Here is a 21623-nt window from a genome sequence, read left to right on the forward strand (position 1 = left end):
CACGCGGCGGGCCGGCGGCGGGCGATTGGCCGGCGGCGAGGCGGGGCCGCGCCTCTCCCCCTCCCCCGGCCCGGGGGAAGGTGGCCGCTCCGCTAGGGCCGTCGGTCGCCGCGCGGAGGAGGCGGCGGCTCGCGCGCGGCCGTTGGGGCGGGCGTGGGCCGCGCCTCGCCGGGGCGGAGGCGACGGTGATGCTGCGCTGAGAGCTGACGCCCGTCCGCCTCCCTCCCTCCCTCAGCCCGGTGCCTCCGCGCCCCCTCCCCCGCCCCACCCGGCGGCCGCGTTAGCCGGGGCCCGGCGGGGGAGCGCCGAGCTCCATGGGCAACACCGTCACCTGCTGCGTGTCGCCGGACGCCAGCCCCAAGCTCGGCCGGGCCCGCGGCGGCGCCGGCGGGGCGGCGGCCGGGCCCGAGCGCTGGGCGGACGCGTACCAGGCGGCGCCGAGCGGCGGCGGCTCGGGCTCGGCGGAGGCCGACTCGGGGGACTCGGAGCCCGGCGGCGGCGGCGGCCCGCACCTCCAGCACATCAGCGACCGCGAGTTCCCGGATGGTGAGCGGCGGGGCTGCCCGGGCGGCGCGGAGGGGAGCGGGGCGGAGGGGCGCCGTCCCGCCCGCCGCACCCCTTTGTCCCGGCGGCGCTGTGCCCCGAGCGGAGCGGGCAGCCATGGGGTCCCAGAGGGCGGGGGTGGCTCCGGGCCGGGCGCCGTATCGGCGTGCCGAGCGGCGCTTCCATCACTGCGGGGCGGGAGGAAGGAAGGGTTTGTGGGAGCGGGCGGCGGGGCGCTGGGGAGGCTGAGGGCCATGACATCAACCCTGGACGCGGTAATTTATAGCCCGGCGTGCGGGCCCTTGGCGAGGGTCGTGTGCTTTATGCGCTCCTTCGTGCGGCTCGCCGCCCTCCGTGCGCCCATGGCGCCTCACGGTTCCGCCCGGCCCGGCCCGCTGCTCCCAGGCGTGCCCGGCGCACAACAGGTGGGGCCGCGCCGTCCGCTGCCGGCGGCTGTCGGTGCTGCAGTGGCGCGGGGTCACCGCTCTGCTGTTGAAACTTGGCTTAATTCGGTGCTGCGCCGAATATAACCACACCTACAAGAAACGAGTGGGAGAAAACAGCTGTCTGACATCCTTAGCGTAGGGTGGGCGCAGTGACGGTTAGCGCCATCCCTCTGAGCTCATTCTGAGGGCACGAACAGATTTTTGGTGACTGGAGAGAAGCCGTGTGAGTGAGCCTGAGGAGCGGAGTTACTGCTCGTGCCCCGTTCTGCACAGCCGCTGTGCTGCAGCCGTGACCGAAGTGCAGCAGAACAGTCGGCTCCCTCATCTCTGAGACAGCCATGCAGCACTGCAGGAGAAATTATATTTGCCCGTCAGGAGAAATAAAATTTCATTCCTGTGGAAAGATATTGCAGAAATGTCAGAGCTCTCCCATACTCGTTAAGCAGAAAGGAACTAAACGATTCTAACGAGTCAAGCAGAAATGCCTAAGCTAAATGAATGTTCTCAGGAGTAGGGGTTATACCTGATCGAACCCTCACTACGTGATCATGGGGTGGGCCTAAGTAATTAGGCTTAACTTTGAAATCAGCCAGACATCAGAATTTCCTCAAAGTAGGGAAGTACTGGTATTTTTTATTTGAATGAAAGAGTATAACCCAAGCACAAGGCGATGCTTGTCTACCTCAAACCATAGTTTTGTGGCAGTGGAAGGTTTGATCTTGAGGCCAGAGCTGACCCCCAGACTGGCTGAGCTTAGATGGTTTGGGTGTGAGATGGCTTCAAAGATCACAGTACATGGTGTGCTGTGCATGATGGAAGCTGCAGCTGGTGAATGCTACTTGTATGCAGCTTTCTGGCTGATAGAACTATTTAGGGCTGCAGAAAGCATCAAAGTTTGACAGCTTTATGACAATACAACTCTTCCTTACATCTCTGTCCTTGAAGTTTGTTGTTCCTAAGTCATAATTCTTTTCCACTTGTTTTGCTAAAATTGAATGTTTTGGTTATACCAGGAATGCAGAAGCTACCAGCTGTGCTTTGCATCTTTTATATGTATGTATAAAAGCAAGTACAGCACAGTCCTTACAGGTCTAAGCTGTTACACAGGGGCTGTTGGGATACTTTGTGATGCTTCTCCAGTGTGCTGCTTAGCAGGCTCTGTAGTTCATAACTTTTACCTTCTGAACTTATTTATTTTGGGTGTAGAAAATGACAAATATACTGTGAAATACAGTGTATAAATCTAAGAACTGAGATTGTGTCTTATTGCTACAAACATGCCAGCTGCCACTGTTATCAGAAATGTAAATGTGAAATGAATTTCTTTAGTGAAGTAGCACTTCAAGCAGTGCAGTTAACTGTGTTCTAGGGTCAGGAATTAAAGCACTAAGTTCTGCAGTTCAGTTTTCAGCAGAAACTAACATATATTGCTATATTGTTCAAATTCTAAGGTTTACTTAAACTAAATTAATCTGAAAAGTAGTGGCTATGGAAAAATTGGAAACAGCATCCTTATCTGAAGTACACCCCAGGGGGTGAAGTACAGTTGATGATGGCCAGCTGGCTCCAGAAGGCTTTTGGTCACAGCTGCCTGGATTGTTCATAGCAAACCCAGGTTAAACCAGAAAAATCTTGTATTTTTTTAAAACAAAGATGTTTATTTAAGGTAAAAAAAAAAAAAAAGAAAAAAGGAAGGGTAAGAGGGAGGGAGATAAAGCTGAGACACTGAAAAAAAGTTGGTTCAAAGGGGAAGAGGTTGTTGGCTTTGTTGTGAGAGTCTGAAGGATTTATTTAAATGCTATTATCGAGATCCTGAGGTATATAACTTGTTCTGCTCATAGCTTTTCTGGTTGAGCAAACTCTGCATTTACAGTTTGATGTTCAAAGGAGAGGTTGTGTTAAGTAAGTGGAACAGATGCAACTTTTGAGAACTGAAAGCTTCTCAGTAGGTTTTTGTCTTCTGTTAATGTTGAATATCAGGAGCTGAAGTGAGCCTAGAGCTGCTCGTTGGCTGCTCAGCTGTGTGCTGTGTTCCTTGCTTCTTTGTGCAGCTGGGGTTGAGCAGAAGGCTTTCTTTGGTTTCAGAAGCAGCAGCTCTTTGGTGTTAATGTTCCATTTGGGTTAGTTTGTGCTGATTACTGTTTCTTCCAAGTGAGTAACAATTTGCAGTTGATACCTGCTCTCCAGATCCCCGTGTCATACATATGTCTAGTTTTTTGTGGGTTCTTTGAATAAACCAGAAGGCCTTGCTGGCAGTTTTCTCTCATTTGCTCTTGAAAATATGATTTCTGTCCACCTCTGCTGCTTGCTGAGCACAGTGGTTTTGGTGGGACTTGCCTGATGCACCAGAGCCAGGCAGAGAGTTGCTGACTTGCTGATCTGATGGGACAGCATTGCGTGGTACCTCCCCCAAAGAGCTGGGAGGTGGGGAAATGAGGAGGCAAAGCAAGTAAGGTCCAGCACAGGTGTCCAGAGGACTGTGGTAATCACACAGGACTTTGATGGGAAAACAAATATAAAGGGACTTCAGAGGGGAGTGTTAATAGAGAGAAGTGATCTCTGCTTTAACAGGTCAGTCTAGCACCTACCTTAACTCTTCAAGCACCAGTAAACTTACCTTTCTCTCTTGTTGGTAGTGTCTGGCTCTCCAGAAGCTGCCGCATGCTGAAAGGGCAAACTGCAAGATGTCTGCATGCCACACTTACCAGTGTTTGGAGATAATCAGTATATTCCATTATCTGTTCATCTGTGATGTCATTTCACCAACTTGTCTATGAGTCGTCCTGTAGAGGGCTAAAAAAATCTGTCTGTCCCTTATATAAGCATTTGGCTGTTGTGATTGATTGTTTGTTTGTTTTTTTTAATCCTGGCTAAAATCGTAGTAAGAGAGAGGGGGAAAAAGTTAAGGCAAGGAATCACCTTTTTCCTATAGGAATGTTTAGCTGTCTATTTAGATACATGTGAAATTTGGGATGAAAACCAATAGACACCTTTGCTCCTGTTCTGTTATTTCCACTGTTGTCTTTTTAATTTAATCTCACCCTTCTTCCCCAAGTGCTCTTGCTATTTTTTTTTTGACTGGTGACCAGGAACTATTTAGAAAGGTGTTTGTAGTTGTAAAGGCAGAGAGACCAGTGCAATGGGAAGATGTTGTAGAAGTGTAACAGCAGGAGGACCAGTGCAATAGGAAGATATTTCAAAAGAAAGAAGAGACACACTCACCAGTCCGTGAGGATCTAGGCTCGCAGAACAAACTCCACAGATGAGGGATCTCCAACAAGGAATCCTTCCTCAATGGCAGTCAGCCCTTAAATGAGGTCCAGGAGGGGTGGAAGCCACCCCTTCCAGTCATACAGACGAATTGCCTTCACCTGTGCTCCTAGGGCTGACTGGCTCCTTTCCCCAGGTACTTGGTGGTTCAGGCTGTGACTCAACAGTTCCCATACAGTGGTGCTTACAAGTAAAATGTGGCCATAACAAATGTGAAAGAATTGACCCATCCGCAAGCCTGAAACACCTTCAGTCTTGTTGCCTTAGGATGCCCAATGGTACAGCCTTTGTGAAGTGACCTGAAAAGTGCACATAGTGGCAGTGATGGAATTAAGAAGTTCTTTACAAACATTGCTGAAAGGGCCCTATGCATTTGGGAATTGGGAGTAGAGGAAAACACATTGCTGTGTCTCTATGTCTGCTTTTCTCAATGGGTACTGCTAACACCTCAGGAGTCCTCTATCCATTTCTTTTGTGTGAGGTAACAAAAAGCAAGAAAACTCCCTCCCAGAAATTCATGTTGCATTAAATTAGGACTTCTAACAAGGTTTCTTCCACATGTAGGAAAAAGGAGGGTGTTACTCAATGAGGCACGATGCAGGAAGAAGCCACTACCAAACATTAAGACTTGGGATCTGTAGACCTTTGCCAGCAAGCTAACGTTGAAATTTCTCAATCTATTTCGTTTAGTCTTTGTTACAATTAAGAGTTCAAATGTATGCTTATATTTCACTATGAAAATCATGTTTTCAGCAGTAAGCTCTGAATGTTTCCACTTCAAGGAATAAAACAAGATGCATCTGTGCTAAAATAGCTCAATAGTATTTATTTAAATGTGTAGTAAAGCCAGATGAATAAAACTGGAGGTTCCACGTGTGGGGAATGCAGGTGTCAGGGTTACCTTGACAGTGTGTACAGAGCTCCGCAGCATTCCGCAGTGTCTGATGAGCTGTGTGTCTGCAGCTTTTGCTTGTGTTTGGAGTTCTGAAGGGGCTTTCAGTCATTACTGATCAAACGTGGGTTTTTTTTCTCTTTCCAGTGTGAAAAATAACGCCAGCTTGTCATCAGACATGTCGGTCAGACTTAGGTAATAAATTGCTGAATGAGAGCTGCTTTCAAAGCCAAAAAAAGCTTGTGTCCAAAATGCCAGGCATGGCTTGTAAGCTGTTTTTTCTTACTGAACAAAATGCAGGTAAATTGAAATTCCTAAAGCCACAGTAAAGAGTGATTGTGCTTTAGTTTGTGCCTAAAATGGCACAAAAAATATAATGAAGCCCAGTTAACTGTAAGAAGAGCTTCAGGTGAAGCTTGCGTTAATGCATCTTTGTTAGCAGTTGGAAGAGGAGAAAAAGCATATACCACCCAATGGAGTGGCGTAAGAGTTGGCACACTGTGTCATACTGTGTTACCTGAAGATGTGCAGAGAGGTTGGGATTTCTGATACTCATTTGTTTTTCTTTTTCAACCATGTCTTGTAAGAAGTAAGGCAATGTGCACGCAAAGTGTAGCATGGAAGAGGAAAAACTTGCCGTATATGGGAGCTGCTTTGAATGTGTTGCCTCCTATTTTATGTTGGCCAGGGACATCAGACGTGGATGTTGGTGGTATGGCTGTGGAGGGTGAACCTTCCCACCAGTATCCCATTACAGGTTGTTGCCATGTGACAGTTGTCAGCAGAGGGGCAGTCTGACACGGAAGTGCAAATGAAGCAAAGGTGTGTCACTGAATTCTTCCGTGTGGAAAAAATGGTACCCACTGACATTCATCCGTGGTTGCTGAGTGTTTATGGGGTCCAAACAGTTGATGTGGATGCTGCATTTCAGCAGTGGGGCAGGGATGTGAAAGACAAGCCGTGTTCTGGATGGCTGTGCATAGCCAATGAAGAAATGAAATGAAGAGCATCTTGATCAGCTGATCTGTGCAAATTGGCTAATGGTGGTGGCAAAGTTGAGAACATGTTTTGTAGCTGAAAATTTGCTCTATGAAATAGTGTTGTTGGGCTCTTTGTATCTGTATCTGTTGTCATTTCCATGGACATAAATGAGGCATTACTTTTGAAGCTACCTACATACTTACAGTTAACAGCATGGATTAGGGGTGTAAAATTGCATTGGTCTCACTCAGTGTGTAATTAGAAGCTTTTATTCTGTCTGACTGTGAAAAGGTGATGGCTGTGGAGTTCTTCTCTGTGTTCCCATGGCAGTGAATTGTGATGGATGTAAAGGTCTGTTTGGGCAATGAAAAGTGGGCAGCATGGAACTGAATCTTTCTCCTTGTCTATTTAAATGGTCCCACGTTGGGTGCTGTCTGGAAAGACGTTTCTAACCAAACGTTAGCTACTTTCAAGATTTAACTTGCAATCTACAGTTTTCCTTCTAGTTCCAATATCTACTTTCTAGAGTTGTGTAGTTTTCCTCCCTTGTAACTGGTCCTGCCTACTGTGGAATTGTGGGTGTTCTTGGCATCTTGCTCCCTAGCTGAAACGTGTATAAGTGATTACAACACTCACAGGTATCCAGTGTAGTGCATGAAATCCTGCTTGATTTCCTTCAATTCAGAAAGGCCAGACACTGCATGCAGTGTGATAGTTCTTTTATTGTGCTTCTGTGGTGGGGGTGTGAGCTGCATGCCATAGGATTGTGCAGGGGCTGGCCACCATAGTGTGGATCTTCCTGCAGTTTAAATGCCAAATTTATGAACCTTAGAAACACTCAGGTAACAAGGAGTGTATTCAGAGATTGGAGCCTGCTGCCCAGAGGGGCTGTGAGGTCTCTGTCAGGAGGAGATAGCCCCACGCAGCTGGCTCAGGCCTGGGCAGCCTGCTCTGGTTGTCCCTGCTGGAGCTGGGCACAGGACTAGGCAATGGCAAAGGGGTCCCTGCTGGTCTCAGCCTTCCTGTCATTCGGTGAACAAGCACCAACTGTGTGGGTTGTTTTCATTTGTTTTTCTGCTTAAATAAATAGTTGGTTTCCTTTGGGCCCTATGGAGTTAGAGGTGTTTTTAAAAGACCTATGCATAGGAAGGTATTGGTTAAGGTTATGTCCTTACCAAGAATTTCCCCTCAAAATAGAGTCCTGTCTGAGAACTGGTTGTGCTTAATTGGATTTTGTTGCGCAACAGTTCTAGTCCTTTATATATTCAAAGTTGCTTGTATTGCTACGTCTTAGTAACAGCAACCTCTTTGACTGTCAGCTTTATTCAGCAGATAGCAAGTAAGACAGCAGAGTGTAAAGGGCGCTCTCCCTACATAGAGATCACCTGCAGGGGTGTATCAAACAATAGGTGAGCTAACATGAGTTGCTCAAACCTACTCGTGGTGTTGTATGACTTTGATAAGTAAAAGTACTCTGTAATGCCAATTCCATGCCAAGGCAAAACATGAGGACTTGAGCTGAGAGCAGAGGTTTGCTTTTACAAGCAAGGTGATCTGCCCCGTGGGGCCGTGTGCCCTTATCAGTGTGCAGCAGAGGTGGCTGAGATTGCGTGGGGGGCAAGTGTACTGCAGCAGGTTCTTTGAAAGAGGAATGGTGTGAGGGGAGAGTGAGCCCAGGCTTCTCTAGGGTTCATCTGACAAGGTTGATAGCACCTGTGAGTAGATGGCACTGAGGGATGTGGAGAAATAGAGGGGAAGGCTGTTCTGGTATACAGTTCTCAGAGAGGTGGAGGGCCATTGCAGCATGGCATTGCTGTGCCGCTCCCACAGACAGCATTTCTGCTGGGGATCTTCCCCTCTCACCTCTCTGTCACCAGGTGTCAGGTTCTGATAGAAAAATGCAGGTTTACTCTTACTGAATTGGTAGCCACTAAGATGTTTTGGAGTTTTCTCTTTTTTTTTTTACTATTATTATCACCCTGTTGCTTCTGTCACTTCTCTCATTCCTGTTCTGCATGCTTTAATTCCCATAACTTCTGTTCATCTGGTAGCATCCCATACTTACCTGTGTGGCCTGAGTGCTCTGTCATATGTCTTTTGCTCCTGAACAAGACTTGTCCTTACTTTTCATAGTAAATATCTTGGGTTTGGACTTCTACTGTGATAATGTATTAGGAGTTGTGTTTTGTTGTGAGTCACATTCATTGCAGATGATAATCTCTTTGTATGGCTTTTCTTTTGCTGCATTTCCCATTGCATTTTGCCTATTCTCATATCATTATTTGCCTCTTGTCTTATGCATCCTTCATATTGCTATTCCTTTTTGGTATTTCATGAGCAAAACTGGCACTTTGGAAAGAGCAAACCATGTGACTTACTTCTCTATTGCTTGGGGGAAAGCATTGTCCAGAGAGAACAGTACAGACAGGAGGGCTAAAATTCTCAGGCTGCTATGGAAGGGGATGCTACAGGGAGGCAGCCTACAAAATACATCTGTCTTTCGTTGCTGTCTCTTGTAAGACAGATTAGCTGTGCTGCTTCTGTTAATGCTGCAGTATTCTGGGGTAAGAAGCCTGGTTACATTTGGTCTGGGTCACGTTTTGCAGCTTGTTGTACCAGGAACCGCATGGTGTACTTTGGGGTTGATTGCTGCTGTACCTTACCTGGTTGTGTGATGTTGTGGACTTGGTGTGTTATGGGTGCTAGTACAGCTGTCTTTGTCCAGCAGAATGCATCTTGTGCCTGGCAGAATATTTTCCTTTCTCTGCTGTTCCTCTTCAGAAGTGCGTATCTGCTTGGGTTCAGGAGGGCTCATCTTCCTTATGTGCCCATGTCAGTGTTGTGTTCCTTGATGCATGCCATTTGTACACCCTTCTTCTGCAGGGTGAAAATTGGTCATACTTGTATGTGTTTTTCTTGCGCTTTTTGCATTAAACCGGATTTCTAACATCTTACAAAAGATGGATTCAGGGAAAGCACAAGAAGAAAACTTTTTTAAGAAGCGTCATTTCAAAGTAAATCAAAACCCCAGGGAAATCGAGTGGTAACAGTGTATTTTTCTGTGGGTAAAGGAGGATGGGTGTTATTTACATCTTACTGTCTCTTCCCAAGAAGTGAAAGAATTCCTGTTAGATGTATTCATCAGTGAGCTGGAGGAGGCAATGGAGGGTGCTCAAATCCCAGGTGATGCCCTACTGGGCAGCAGTCAATATGCTGGAGGCTGGAGGGGCTGAGCTGGAGGGCTGGGCCAGCAAGAGTCCTGCGGAGTTCTGCAGAGAGAAATGCAGAAAGCATCATGTTAGAAGCTACCACGTTCAGCAGCCCTGTAGAAGAGAGGCTTCTGCAGCTGTAGGTCTGTGCGTGCTTTCCCAAAAGGCATTCATACGCACAATTACACAGCTGGCATACGGGTCAACGCAGACAGAAAACACAACATGCAGACATATCAATGCCAGCTACCTCATCCTGTTCCCCTCTGTGGCTGATCAGGGTGAAAGCTTGTTAGCTGAAAGCCTGTTACCTTTTCAGACGCATTTATGTGGTATGGGACCCTGCTGGTCTCAGACATACTGTCTGTCCGCTATCTCCCCAGTTAATGACACCAGGGCACCAGCTCCAAGTGCTGGTGTTCAGACCTGCACAGATAGGACAGACTGTAGTTATTGGGCTCACGGGCTGGCCAGAGAAGCATGCTGACCAACAACCTGTTTACAGGTGTTTGACCCTTTTATTTCCCTGTGCTTGTTCCTCCCCAGTGTACTTTGCTCCCTCCTTTTCCCAGCTTTTGGTGTTCCCCTTAAATATGACATAGATCTTGTACAGTTCTCTAATACTCTTCTGTGTCATTCCTTAGTGAGCCCTGTAGGCATCCATGTCCCTCAATGGGTAAGGTGGTTTGAGCAGAGTTGACTCCCTTGCTGTACACAGGGAATGGGCTGACCATCCTCTTTGGTAACCAGGAGAGTAGTCTGGTTGGGGTTCTCACACTCGTTGTGTTACTGGGCTTCACATCTCCCTGGGGCAGAGGATGAGCCTTAATCATGCAGCCTAACCTCCTGCCCCTGGAGGGCAGAACTAGCAGCAGCACAGCTGGGGACAGGCTGGCAGGGGAGCAGCTCTATGGAGAAGGAGCTGGGTGCTGGTGGATGGCACACTGACCCTGAGCTAGCTATGTGCCCCTGCAGAAAGGAGGCCAGCAGCATCCTGGCTTGTGTTAGCAGAGAGAGCAAGCGGTTTGAAAGAAGCGATTGTCCCCTTTTTCTCAGCTATTATTAGACTGTATCCGGACTGTATTAGAAACTGCATGCAGGTTTGGGCCCCCAGTACGAGAGAGAGATGCTGATAAAACTGGAGGGAGTTCAGCATTCTCTAGGGCCTGGAACAAGTGACTGGTGAAGAGGAGCTGAGGGAGCTGGCCTGAAGAAAAAAAGAGACGTTTTTCAGGCATGTCTAACAGGGGTTTGTCAGTACCTAAAAGGTATGCTGGAGTGACATAGCCAGGCTTTTTTCACTGGTGCGTGGCAGGGAGGTGACGCATGAGAAGATATAAATTGAAACAAGAAGTTCCAACTGGTTATAACGAAGCATCTTCTCCTGTGAGTATGGTTGAGCATTGGAATAGGTTTGCTCAGAGTGGCTGTGCAGCCTTAAAACCATTGGAAGTTTTTAAGATTCAGCTGGCTGAAGCCCCAAGCAGCCTTGTTCCACCTTGCATCTGACCCTGTTTGAGCAAGAGGTTGGACTGGGGATCTCCTGAGATCTGTTCCCTCCTGACTTTGTGTGTTCTTCTGGAAGTTAAACTATAAATAAATAGCAGATTATTTCCTCTGTTAACATCATGACTTGGCTAGTAATGATCTGTATTTTAATTATGCATTTTGCAATCGTGCTCTGCCTGTTGGCAACACTTCGATCATTTGGTGTTCTCACAGAATCATAAGGGTTGTAAAGTCCTCTAAGATCACCCAGTCCAACCCCAACCCGCCCCACCATGCCCACTAACCATGGCCCTCAGTGCCACGTCTCCACAGATCTTGAACACCTCCAGAGACAGTGACTCCACCATTTCCCTGAGCAGCTTGTGCCGGTGCCTCACTGCTCTTTCTGAGAAGGAATCCTTTCTAATCGCCTGACACAACTTGAGGCCATTCCCTCTCATCCTGTTGCTATCTGGCAGAAGAGGCTAGCCCCCACCTTACCACAGCCTCCTTTTCAGGGAGTTGTAGAGAGTGATGAAGTCTCCCTTGAGCCTCCTCCAGACTGAACAATCCCAGTTCCCTCAGCTGTTGCTCATCAGATTTGTGCTCCAGACCTTCACAACTTTGTTGCCCTTCTCTGGATGCACTCCAAGGCCTTGATATCTTTCTTGTAATGGGGGGCCCAAAACTGAACTCAATCTATTAAATGCTTCCATTTCTGAATAACCTCTCTCTCAAATTCAGGAAGTTACTTGAAATTTACTGTCATCAGCAAATTCTTTGATTTATATCAGCCTTTTTTATTTTTATTTTTGGTAGGGTGCTAACATGGAAATACTTGGTCTCCATATTATCTTTGTAAAATGATTTTGCCAAATTCATTTTAGTACACAATGGACAAGTTTTAAACAGGTTATGCTATTTGTTGAGATATTACAAATAGTAGTTAGACTGTGCTAGTGTGGCATGCTATTACATGCTGAATTTTTTTTCAGATAACCAGATATGTGCAAGTGGTACTTTATGTATAAGCAGTAAGGCAAATTCTGTTCTAGGACTTCTGGACCTCTTAACATTTTTAAGTACATGATGCCTTACTGCATTTACACGCTTACCGTATGCCATGAGCGAGCACAGTAAAGTGGAAATAGAAACACTGCTTTTGTGTTAGGATCATAGAATTGCTGAAGTTGGAAGAGCCCTACAAGATGATCCAGTCCAACTGTCCACCTGTCGCCTGGAGTTCTCACTAAACCATGTCCCTCAACACGATGTCTGAATGTTCCTTGAACACTTCCAGGGTTGGTGACTCCACCACCTCCCTGGACAGCCCATTCCAGTGCCTGGCCACTCTTTTGGAAAAGTATATTTCCTGACATCCAGCTTGAATCTCCTCTGGCGCAACTTGTTTGCCCTTTTCTGAACACGTTCCATGGCATCAATGGCTTTCTTGTGGTGAGGAGCCCAAAATCAAACATAGTATTGAGGTGTGGCCTCACCAGTGCTGAGTACAGAGGGACAATTACTTCCCTGCTTCTGCTTGCAAGACTATTTCTGATGCAAGCCAGGATGCCATTGGCCTTCTTGGCCACCTGTGCGCACTGCTGGCTCATGTTTAGCTGAACATTGACAAATACCCCCAGGTCCATTTCCTCTATGCAGTCTTCCAGTCGCTCTGCCCCAAGGCTGTAGCATTGCCTAGGGTTGCTGTGACCAAAGTGCGGGACCCAGAGCTTGATCTTGTTGAATCTCGTCCTATTAGCTTCAGCCCAGCTATCCAGCCTGTCCAGATCCCTCTGCAGGGCCTTTGCAATCCCCAGGCAGATCGACATTTCCAGCCAACGTGGTGTCATATGCAAACTTACTGAGGGTACACTCAATGCCCTCATCCGGGTCATCAATAAAGATATTGAAGAGGACAGGCCCCAGTACCAATTCCTGGGGAGCACCACTCGTGATTGGTCACCAGCTGGATTTAATTCATCATCACTTTCTGGGCCCGGCCTTCCAACCAGTTCTTTACACAGCAAAGAATGTACCTATCCAAGCCACAGGCTGCCAGCTTCTCCAAGAGAATACTTTGGGAGGCAGCGTCGAAGGCTTTGCTGAAGTCAGGGTAGACCACATCAACAGCCTTGCCCTCATCCAGCAGGCAGAACACTAGATTGTGGAAGGAGAGGATGCTTGGTCAAGCAGGACCTACCCTTCACAAACCCATGGTGGTTAGACTTGACTTCCCATTAGCTTTTAAAATCTACTCAAGATGATTTTCTTTCATAGCTGACAGTGGCCTTTTTTGAGAGGGAAAATTCCTGGATGAAAAATTGTCACAATCCTTAATGGACACTGGTTGCTGTATTTGTGTATTAGAGATTCAAGGTTACGGTGGTCTGCATCCTGGACTGGTGTCAGAACGATGCTGTTGGACTGACATCAGTGATGTAAGCCAAGTACCTGGAGAATATCCAGGATGTTGTGTTACAGTGGGAATGTGGAACAAGAACTCTCTAAGGTGCATGCGCTCTCTCACAGTTACGTTCTGTCGCTGACACGTGAGGCTGTGGCTGTGCTGTGGATTCCTGTCACTAAGGATTCCAGCAGCAAGATGGTTTGTGTGTGCTTGGCTGTTCACTCAGAGCTCTTTTGTCACGTGCATAAAAAGCTCTGAAGTTGTTTTTTTCCCATGAAAAGTTGATGGTGATTCTTTGATAACTTTGCAGTTGTCACGCTCTTAGAAACACTGACATGTTGCCTTGGAACACTGATGCAGGTTTGTGAACTTGCTTGCTTTGATGGTTAGCATGGCATAAATGGCACACATGAAGATGAGAATGTAAGTTGCTGAGAGTTTGCTTCTTCCAGGATCCTACTGTTCGAGTGATGGTTCTGCTTATGTGCTTACAGAAGTTAGTGTGTGCAAAAACAACAGCAAAAACAGCAGCTTGCAGAAGTTATGCTAATGCATATCAAAATTCATTGTGATGTTTTTAGTAGTTCACTCCTCTCTTGATCTAAGGGAACACTGTATCTTTATCTAGTGCCACCACTAGTTTGTTGCAGCAAAGGAGTAAAGCCATCATTTTTATCTAGCTATGTGTTAGCTACATTGAGTTCTACTTGAAATTCCAGAGGACTAGTATTAGATCCATGTTTTGGTACTTATCAGCACACTATGTTGCTTACTGAACTCTTTATAAGATCACTAAGATTATTTACTGACCAACTGGATACATAAAGCATAGAGGAAGAGTAAGGCTTGCAGTGTCCGTAAATTCAGGCCTCAGTGAGGTTCTGGCTTTCTGCCTGGTACTGAGCCCAGGCTCTGCTTCCAGCTGCCTGCCCTGCCTTGGTTCTGATGGACACCGTGCGTTACTTCAGGGAGCAGCGTGGTGGTAGGAATGAGCCGCAGGCTTTTTTCTGAGAGGAAAATGCCAGATTCTTGTTTGTCTTGGCAAAAAAGAGATTTTGCTTTAGAGAGCTCATTTTGTGTGTTTCTGATCTTGATTCCATCACTGCACTCGAGCATTTTAAGGCTGGATGAGAACCTTGCAGTAATCTTAGTCCTTTGCTGACAGCCTCTCCTTTTCTGTCCTTTCTCTTTCAGATTTAGCCTTGGAATCCAATCCGTCTGATCATCCCAGAGCAAGCACAATTTTCCTGAGCAAATCTCAAACAGATGGTAAGCAAAGGTTTTTTCCAATTAAAAAATGGGGAGGAAAACAGAAAAAAAATTGCCTGTTTTATTTACATACCATGAGAGCATTTGAATTAATTTAATTTTTTCAAGGCATAGGGATTAATAATTTCCGTGTTAGCATAGAAATGCATCTGTAGGCTATTTATGTAATGCTTAAAAACACTTGTGATTATAAAGACTTAAATATTAGGAGATTTGTGAACAAGGTGTTTGTGCTTCACAAGTGGAACTCAAGCTTCGTGCATTAATGTTGGGGGTTTTTGTTTCATTTTTGCTTTTATGTCCAAGGACTCTTAAAAACACTTTTTTTTTTAAGTTAAAGTTTAAAAAAAAGTAGTTTTAGTTAAAAAAAAAAAAAGTTTTATGTGGGGAATTGTAAGCCTAAGCCATCAGTCCTAATCGATTGCTTCCGCATGTGTTGTTTGAAGCAATATGAATAGCTTCAGCAGCATAATTAGTCTTGAATCCTGTTTTAATTACATGGATATACTGGGATTTTCAGTTTCTTTGCAGAGTCCTTATTTAAATCAGAAAGTCAATTGTAAGCAATTACCATGGCTACATACTCAAAAAAACTTTTATTAGTAGAGGTGTTTTCATATTGCATAAATAAAAAATAATTCTGACAATACTAGGACTTGAAGCTGCAACAAAAAAGGAGCTTAAGATTATGCTTCTGTGCCTTTTTTAGTTAATTCTTGTTTGAAGCACTTTTTCTAAGCTAGTGTTGCACTAGTGATGGAAAGCCACAGAATCTTCTACCTTATAGGAGCTTCCCCACAGAGCATAGTGTTGTTTTGGCAGTCTGTCACTTCAGTGCTGCTAATACTGCCAGTGGTGAAATCATCACTTGTATCAGCTCTGCAGCGCTCAGGTGATCTCTGAGCAGAGGAAATGGGCAGTGGTGTGATTCCCCAGAGGAGACGGTGCAGAAGAAGTGCAGGCCTCTTCTGGGGTGGCTTCTAATGTGTGAGAATGTGCCCTGCTTACGGGTGGTGACTGCCTAAGGGCAGTCCTTTGTGCAGAGGGTCTGTCACCTGCCCAGACTGGTCACACGTACAGCTTGTTGCACTCCTCAAACTCCATGCCTGCAACTCTCAGCTCTCCTTAACAGCGCTGTTCTGCTTTCTGATGCTCTTACAGCGGCTGAAAGTTAACCTTCGTCTCTTTTTTTGGGGGGGAAGTCTGACACAATTTGAGATGGTCAGATAAAGGGGCTGCAGTTACCTGATAATACAGGTGTTCCTGCACCTTCTCTGTAGTGAAACACCTTTTTACCTTATGCTGTCTAATAGGGGAGAGCACGTGTATTATGCTGGGCATCTCACTTTCTTTGTGTGTCTTTGGCAGAGTCACAGTGTGATGCTTTCACTTCTGTTTGCTAAGTGCTGTTTGGCATTAGACATTGTCTATTCAGACTATCTTTAATCCAGTTTTTCCATGATGTGTAATATCTTTTTCAGCGCTGAGATGCTTTTCTCTCAGTGCAGCAGGTAGTTTTCCAGAGCATACGTGTGGATAGCTGGAAGTAGTACATCATTTATTAGCTTGATAAAACTTGGCGTTTGTGTTAAAAATTCACTCTTCCAGAGACCTAGCAGTGAAATTAGAAACTTTTAATGCTCACGTACTTGAGAAGACTAGATTAATGGAATGTATCAGGATTACATTTTCAAAACTTCTCAGTTGTTATTCTTTCTCCATTTTTCTAGTACGAGAGAAGAGGAAGAGTAACCACATCAACCACGTGAGTAAAACTCTGAGGTAGTGTGCCATTTAGGTAATGTTGAGTACACGAGATAAAGACAAATTGCAGAAACAGCTGTAGTGGTTGTACATGTGTGGTCATGCATTCATTCTAAATCCTTGTTAGCAAGATAAAACTGAATTGTCTTTGCCTGTCTTTACAAAAAAGAAACAAGCATAGTATTACAGAGCATAGAGCGGCTGATGGCAAAAGAATGAATAATAATGGATTCTGTCATATCATTCCTGAGCATTCAAAAACAGTACAGAATAAAATAAAGTCAAACCACCTCTGTTAGTATTTGAAGCAGGAATAAAACTGAGTTAATTTCTTAGATGAGATGCCAAGTTTAAACAACTTGCTCTTTGAGCATCACTGCAAGGCTTATTGTAAGAAATGTGTTCAGCACTGAGAGAATAATGAATAAATGGTATCATTAGCATGAACAAATGATAAACCAGTAGCTGAATACATGCTCCAAGCTTCTTCTGCACACATTAGACATTTTTCTTTGACATGATTTAAGAAGATATAAAAGATGGAATGTCATTAATAAGTGGATACAGACATTTTTGATGAGTAAGGCTAAGAGTGAAAGTTACTAAACAAAGTTTAAAAACATTGCCAAGCAGAAGTGTCTACTGATAAGTTACTGGTAAGATAGCACTACTTCACAACTATTGTATTGAGTACAAGTGTGAGGTTGTGTCCCCCCGACTTCTTCCCTTACAACTCCAGCTTCGGTCTCCCAGCACCAAGGTGAACTGTGTTTGGTTCATTTTTGCTGGCAGACTTCCACTGAAGTGGGAGATGCTTCCAGGCAGCCATTATGCTTTGAAGGGTGTCAGCCTTTTCATATGGAAGTCCTTCATGTTTTTAGACAGGGCATTTAAAACGATGATGGCAAAACCAATTAAACTTCAGTTGCTGGATTAAAGGTCTTCCCTCAGTTACAGCGTTCTAGCCTGAGTTCCAGGCTAAAACTGCTCAAGGAAGCCTGTGAGTTAGTGTTACAATAAGGTAGGAAAATTTCTTCAAGTATTAAATCTATGCATTAGTGTAGGTGATGGAACATGACAGTCTTTATTTCCAGACTCCAGGTGCTTAGCAAGACATGATTGAAGAGAGCAACATTAGGAAAAGTTTTATTGTTTTTCTAAAATGGAATAAAACATAGCCCCAAAAGCAGAGTTGTTTCTTTGCAGGGAGAGATGCTGGATAACCAGAAAATGTAAGGGTGTAGGGTATGGAATGATGAAGAGAAAAAAAAAAGATAGAGGGAATTATAAGAAAATACATAATGGAAAGACAGAGACCTCAGATCTGACAAGAATGGAGTAGAGGAGAACTGAGAAAACCAGAGGACTTGCTGCTTTAGCTGCAGCTATTTCTGCTGAAAAGTAATCATCTGAAAATGTGTATTGCAAGAGATGACTTAGCCTATGTTATACAAAGGGTGTTCTAAGCAACCTGATGGCTATGAGGTAACATGCGCATCAGGACAGTCATCTTCAAAGATCTCAGTAGCTATTGTAGCTTTAAAGCCAATATTCAGTGTGGTAAACCAAGCTTACATAATCAATCTTCATGAATTTCTTTCCTGTTCTTCTCCCTTAGGTTTCTCCAGGACAGCTTACAAAAAAATACAGCTCGTGCTCAACAATATTTATAGATGACAGTACAGTCAGTCAACCTAATCTTAGAAGCACAATAAAGTGGTAAGAACCATTTGTTATCGACAGGGACTAAGTAACATCTGTTTGGGATTTTGTGGCGTTGTCTGTTTCAAAGCTAGCCATACAGCTGAGCGATAGGAACACAGCTTTGCTTGTTCAGGTTACTTGTGGAAGGGGTGTAGGAGTCTGGGTAATTGCAGACTACTGAAAACAGGGTTGTCGTTGGTTTTTTTAAAGCTACAGAGCTAATGTGTATTTCAGATGAGTTTCCATACACTTGAGAACCAGAACCAGTGCAGAAATGTGTCGGCATTTTGGGTTCTAAAGTACGTACTGGGAGGAGTTCAGTGATCAAATTGTACATCTGGGAAAACTTGAAATGGATTTTGTAGGAAGTCTCAGGAAGAAAATATAGGACTGGTTGCTGCTTGCCAGTGGTGTTAGTCTGCCCTCTAGTTGTGGATAAAGGTAGGTTGTTCGCTTTGGTTTTATTTTTACTTCCAGCCTGCCTACATTTTCCTGGTGTGATTGTTACTTTGGGTAGTTAAAAGAATTATTTAGTCTTTTTGGTTCTCCAGTGGAAATGACTGTTTTATCTGTTGGATACTACAGAAACTGTTCTTTTCACGTAAACTATACCAGGTGAGAAATGAGAAGTACTCAGTGAAAGGAAGAACAGCAGCTTCAGGCCCAGAAAGCTTTACTGTCTTAACAGTTTAATAGAGATTGGAAACACCGAAGATGATTTGCTGCTTTCAAATAGATTTCAAACAAGTATTGAGCATGCCACTTGTCTTTTGGTGCCATTGTCATTTTTAAGTGTTGCGTAGCTGGCAATTGATCAGTGCTTGTCCGTGATGGCTTTCTTTGATGGCAGTATTCCTGTTGTCACTACAAAAATAGGAAATCAGGCCACATTAGATAAGTGTCAGCTTTATTGTCTGAGTTGACTCAGCACAGACTGAATCTTCCTTGGATTATGCTGGCATTCTTTATTTTGCTCTGTTTTTAGACTTAGACGTACCCTGAACTACATAGCCAGAGATGCAAAGTTAAAATACCAGCAGAGCCTCTACAAGGGTTTATGTAAGCTCAAATAGGACTGTTACCATACTTCAGTTGTGAATAGTCTGTGTTTTCAATAAATGTCACTTAATCACAGTGAAGGTACGTGCGTAAAATTTGGTGTAATTCTTTCATGGCACAAATATCTGTACCACATTTAAAAGCAGTTTGGCTAGCAAATCTGATTTGGGTAGATGCTGTTCAGGCAGGTGAAGAACGGAAATGTGGTGTGGGGTAGTTAGAAGAGAGTGAGAAGACTTAACAAATTTTGAACAGTTTACCCTGAACAACAGCTTCTGCAGTGGAATAGTCTGCACAGAATGTGCTTTAAGACTTTTTCTCTCTTTTTCTTTTTAGCGTAACGTTAGCAATATTCTACCATATAAAGAACAGGTGAGTAAACTCCAGGGTTGCTTTATTCTGAAACTTACCAATTTTATTTTTGAGCCAGGGTTATGGCCATGGTGTTTCAGTAACAACTAGTTGTAACTTAAGGGAGTTGAAAAAATCTGGAAACTTGATGATGTATCTGCCTTCTCTTTGTACCCCTCTTGAGCTGATACATAATGGTCAGCCTGTCCAAAGGCACATGCTTCTTCAACAGAGAAGCGTGAGATATCAAAGCAGAGAGAGTGAGGGAGATACACTTAACTCACTGCAAACCAGCCTTTAGATTTGGTTTCGCTTTTCCTGAGTACAGAGGGACAGATTAGTTTTGATGTTTGAAGGAACCCCATGTCCTGTGTACAAATAACCACTGCCATTACAGCTAATTACAGCACACGCTTCAAGCTGCAGCTGCCTTTCTAAAACTATAAATAAATGAATGAGATGGTGTCACATTTTAACGGAGAAGTGCGCTGAGTATAAGCGACGGCTTCTGTATTTGGAAATTTGGTTGGACTTACTGGTGAGAACATGGGTTCATTGTTTATCTTGTTAAATATTCGGTTGTAAGGTCTCATCATTAAATGCTTTGCAAAAATGCAGTATAGCTTTATCTGTTGTTCTAGGAAGAGCTATACAAAATGTTCCTTTATTCTTCAATGGATAACACTTTCTAATGGAGCATAGCATTCCAATGAAATCTTGGTGTTAAAACAGATCTTTGCTTTGCAGAGATTCAGACAGATCATTGGATATTTTTGATGAAAAATCTCATCCTCTCACAGTAAGTTTTTTTTTTTTTGCGCCTCTGTGTATGTGTTTTTTTTTTAATCTGGATTTGTAGAAGTTACAAAAATGTATTAGCACCAGATCAGAAGCAAATTATTTAAAATTACATCTTTATATAGAAGGTACAGTGCAGATGGTGTCCTGTGGATTTCTGCTATCAGCTATACCACTCTTTCTCAATAGTACAATATATGTTTTTCTATGCATTATCTGAAATAAAAATAGGTGTATTTAGAGCAAGCACATACTAACTCATGTATATTTCAAATGAAAACTGCTTGTCTGTTTTCCTCTTTTAACAATATTTTAATTAGTTAAAAGTCTTTCCCATTTGTGTGGGAAAAATACAGTAGGCACGTGCCTAGCCATTTGGACTGTAAATGGAATATTTACAAGTAGTATTTGTACAAGACAGTAGGTCTTAAAAGGCAAAATTTTAAAACCAGCATGGTAATGCTGCTTGCACTAACACCTAGGAGCATCCTGTATGTGATTCTAACGTGACTGGTGTTGGGGCTTTTGTAGATGGTCTCTAGGATGCAAAGCCTGACAGTATGGCTAGCTCAGGAGTGCAGTGCGTGCCTTGTGTCCATGTGAGCACTGCAGGACTGCTTACTTTATTTTGTCTATTGCTTGTAATGAATTTGACAGAGCTTTAAGAGTTGTTTGTTCTGTGACTTACCAGAGTGAAAGCAGCTTAACTTGGCTCTCCTCCTTCACTTTTTAATAAGCAGTTGTTAATAAACAGTTATGAGTTTAAAGTTTTGATAGAGGTTCATCCATAAACTGGACCCGTTGTGCAAGGAATTATACATAATAAATGTAACCTAATGAAAGTAACGAACTTCAGGAGAAGAGCTTTATGGAAGGTTTCTTGTACACTGTTGCACGTCAGCAGAAATGTCTGGTCCCAAACTGTCTGTATCAGCTGATTTGCTTTGAGAACTGTTTATGGAAGACAATGTCATATCATCGTTCAGACAGTCTGTTTCTTTTATTTAGCATTTATTTAACATCTTATGATCTATTGCTTACCTCCTCTTTAATGAGTATGAATAAAGGGAAATCACTGTATCCTTTAGGGAACACTTAAAGGCTTCTTCTATCATAGTTCAGTATACAGACAGAAATACAGTAGAGATCATGCATCATGCTTATGAGGGGAAAAGAAATAATTACAGTGTCTCCAGCAATAGGGTTTGGGGCCTAGTACCTATTGTTCCTTTAATAATTAGCTGCACGTGTTGTCCTCTAAAGATTCCGTCACAAGGAAGTCCAAATCCAGGTAACTGTCCTGCCTCTGCTGTGCCTCACTGCAGAAGTAACAAACTTTTGTGTTAGTAGCATCATAGAGCTTAATCACAAATAATGTTCTCAGTCTTTTCCTCCCCACTTTCAGACAGCAAAAATGCACTTTCATGTGCAGGTACTTC

The 21623-nt window shown here is 44.2% G+C and overlaps 1 protein-coding gene across 1 annotated transcript in view; it reads left to right on the plus strand.

The window, feature by feature from the left end:
* Positions 1-299: 299 nt before the first annotated feature.
* Positions 300-21623, plus strand: part of CCNYL1 (cyclin Y like 1) — a 33781-nt gene continuing 12457 nt past the window's right edge. The window contains exons 1-6 of the mRNA XM_052676237.1: positions 300-546; positions 14434-14508; positions 16239-16273; positions 17891-17991; positions 19372-19407; positions 20134-20185. Of these exons, the coding sequence (XP_052532197.1) occupies positions 315-546; positions 14434-14508; positions 16239-16273; positions 17891-17991; positions 19372-19407; positions 20134-20185 (531 nt within the window). The 5' untranslated portion in view covers positions 300-314. The remainder of the gene's footprint in view (positions 547-14433; positions 14509-16238; positions 16274-17890; positions 17992-19371; positions 19408-20133; positions 20186-21623) is intronic.

The sequence above is a fragment of the Tympanuchus pallidicinctus genome, unplaced genomic scaffold (genome assembly GCF_026119805.1).
Source record: "Tympanuchus pallidicinctus isolate F22 unplaced genomic scaffold, pur_lepc_1.0 scaffold15, whole genome shotgun sequence".
NCBI lineage: Eukaryota > Metazoa > Chordata > Aves > Galliformes > Phasianidae > Tympanuchus > Tympanuchus pallidicinctus.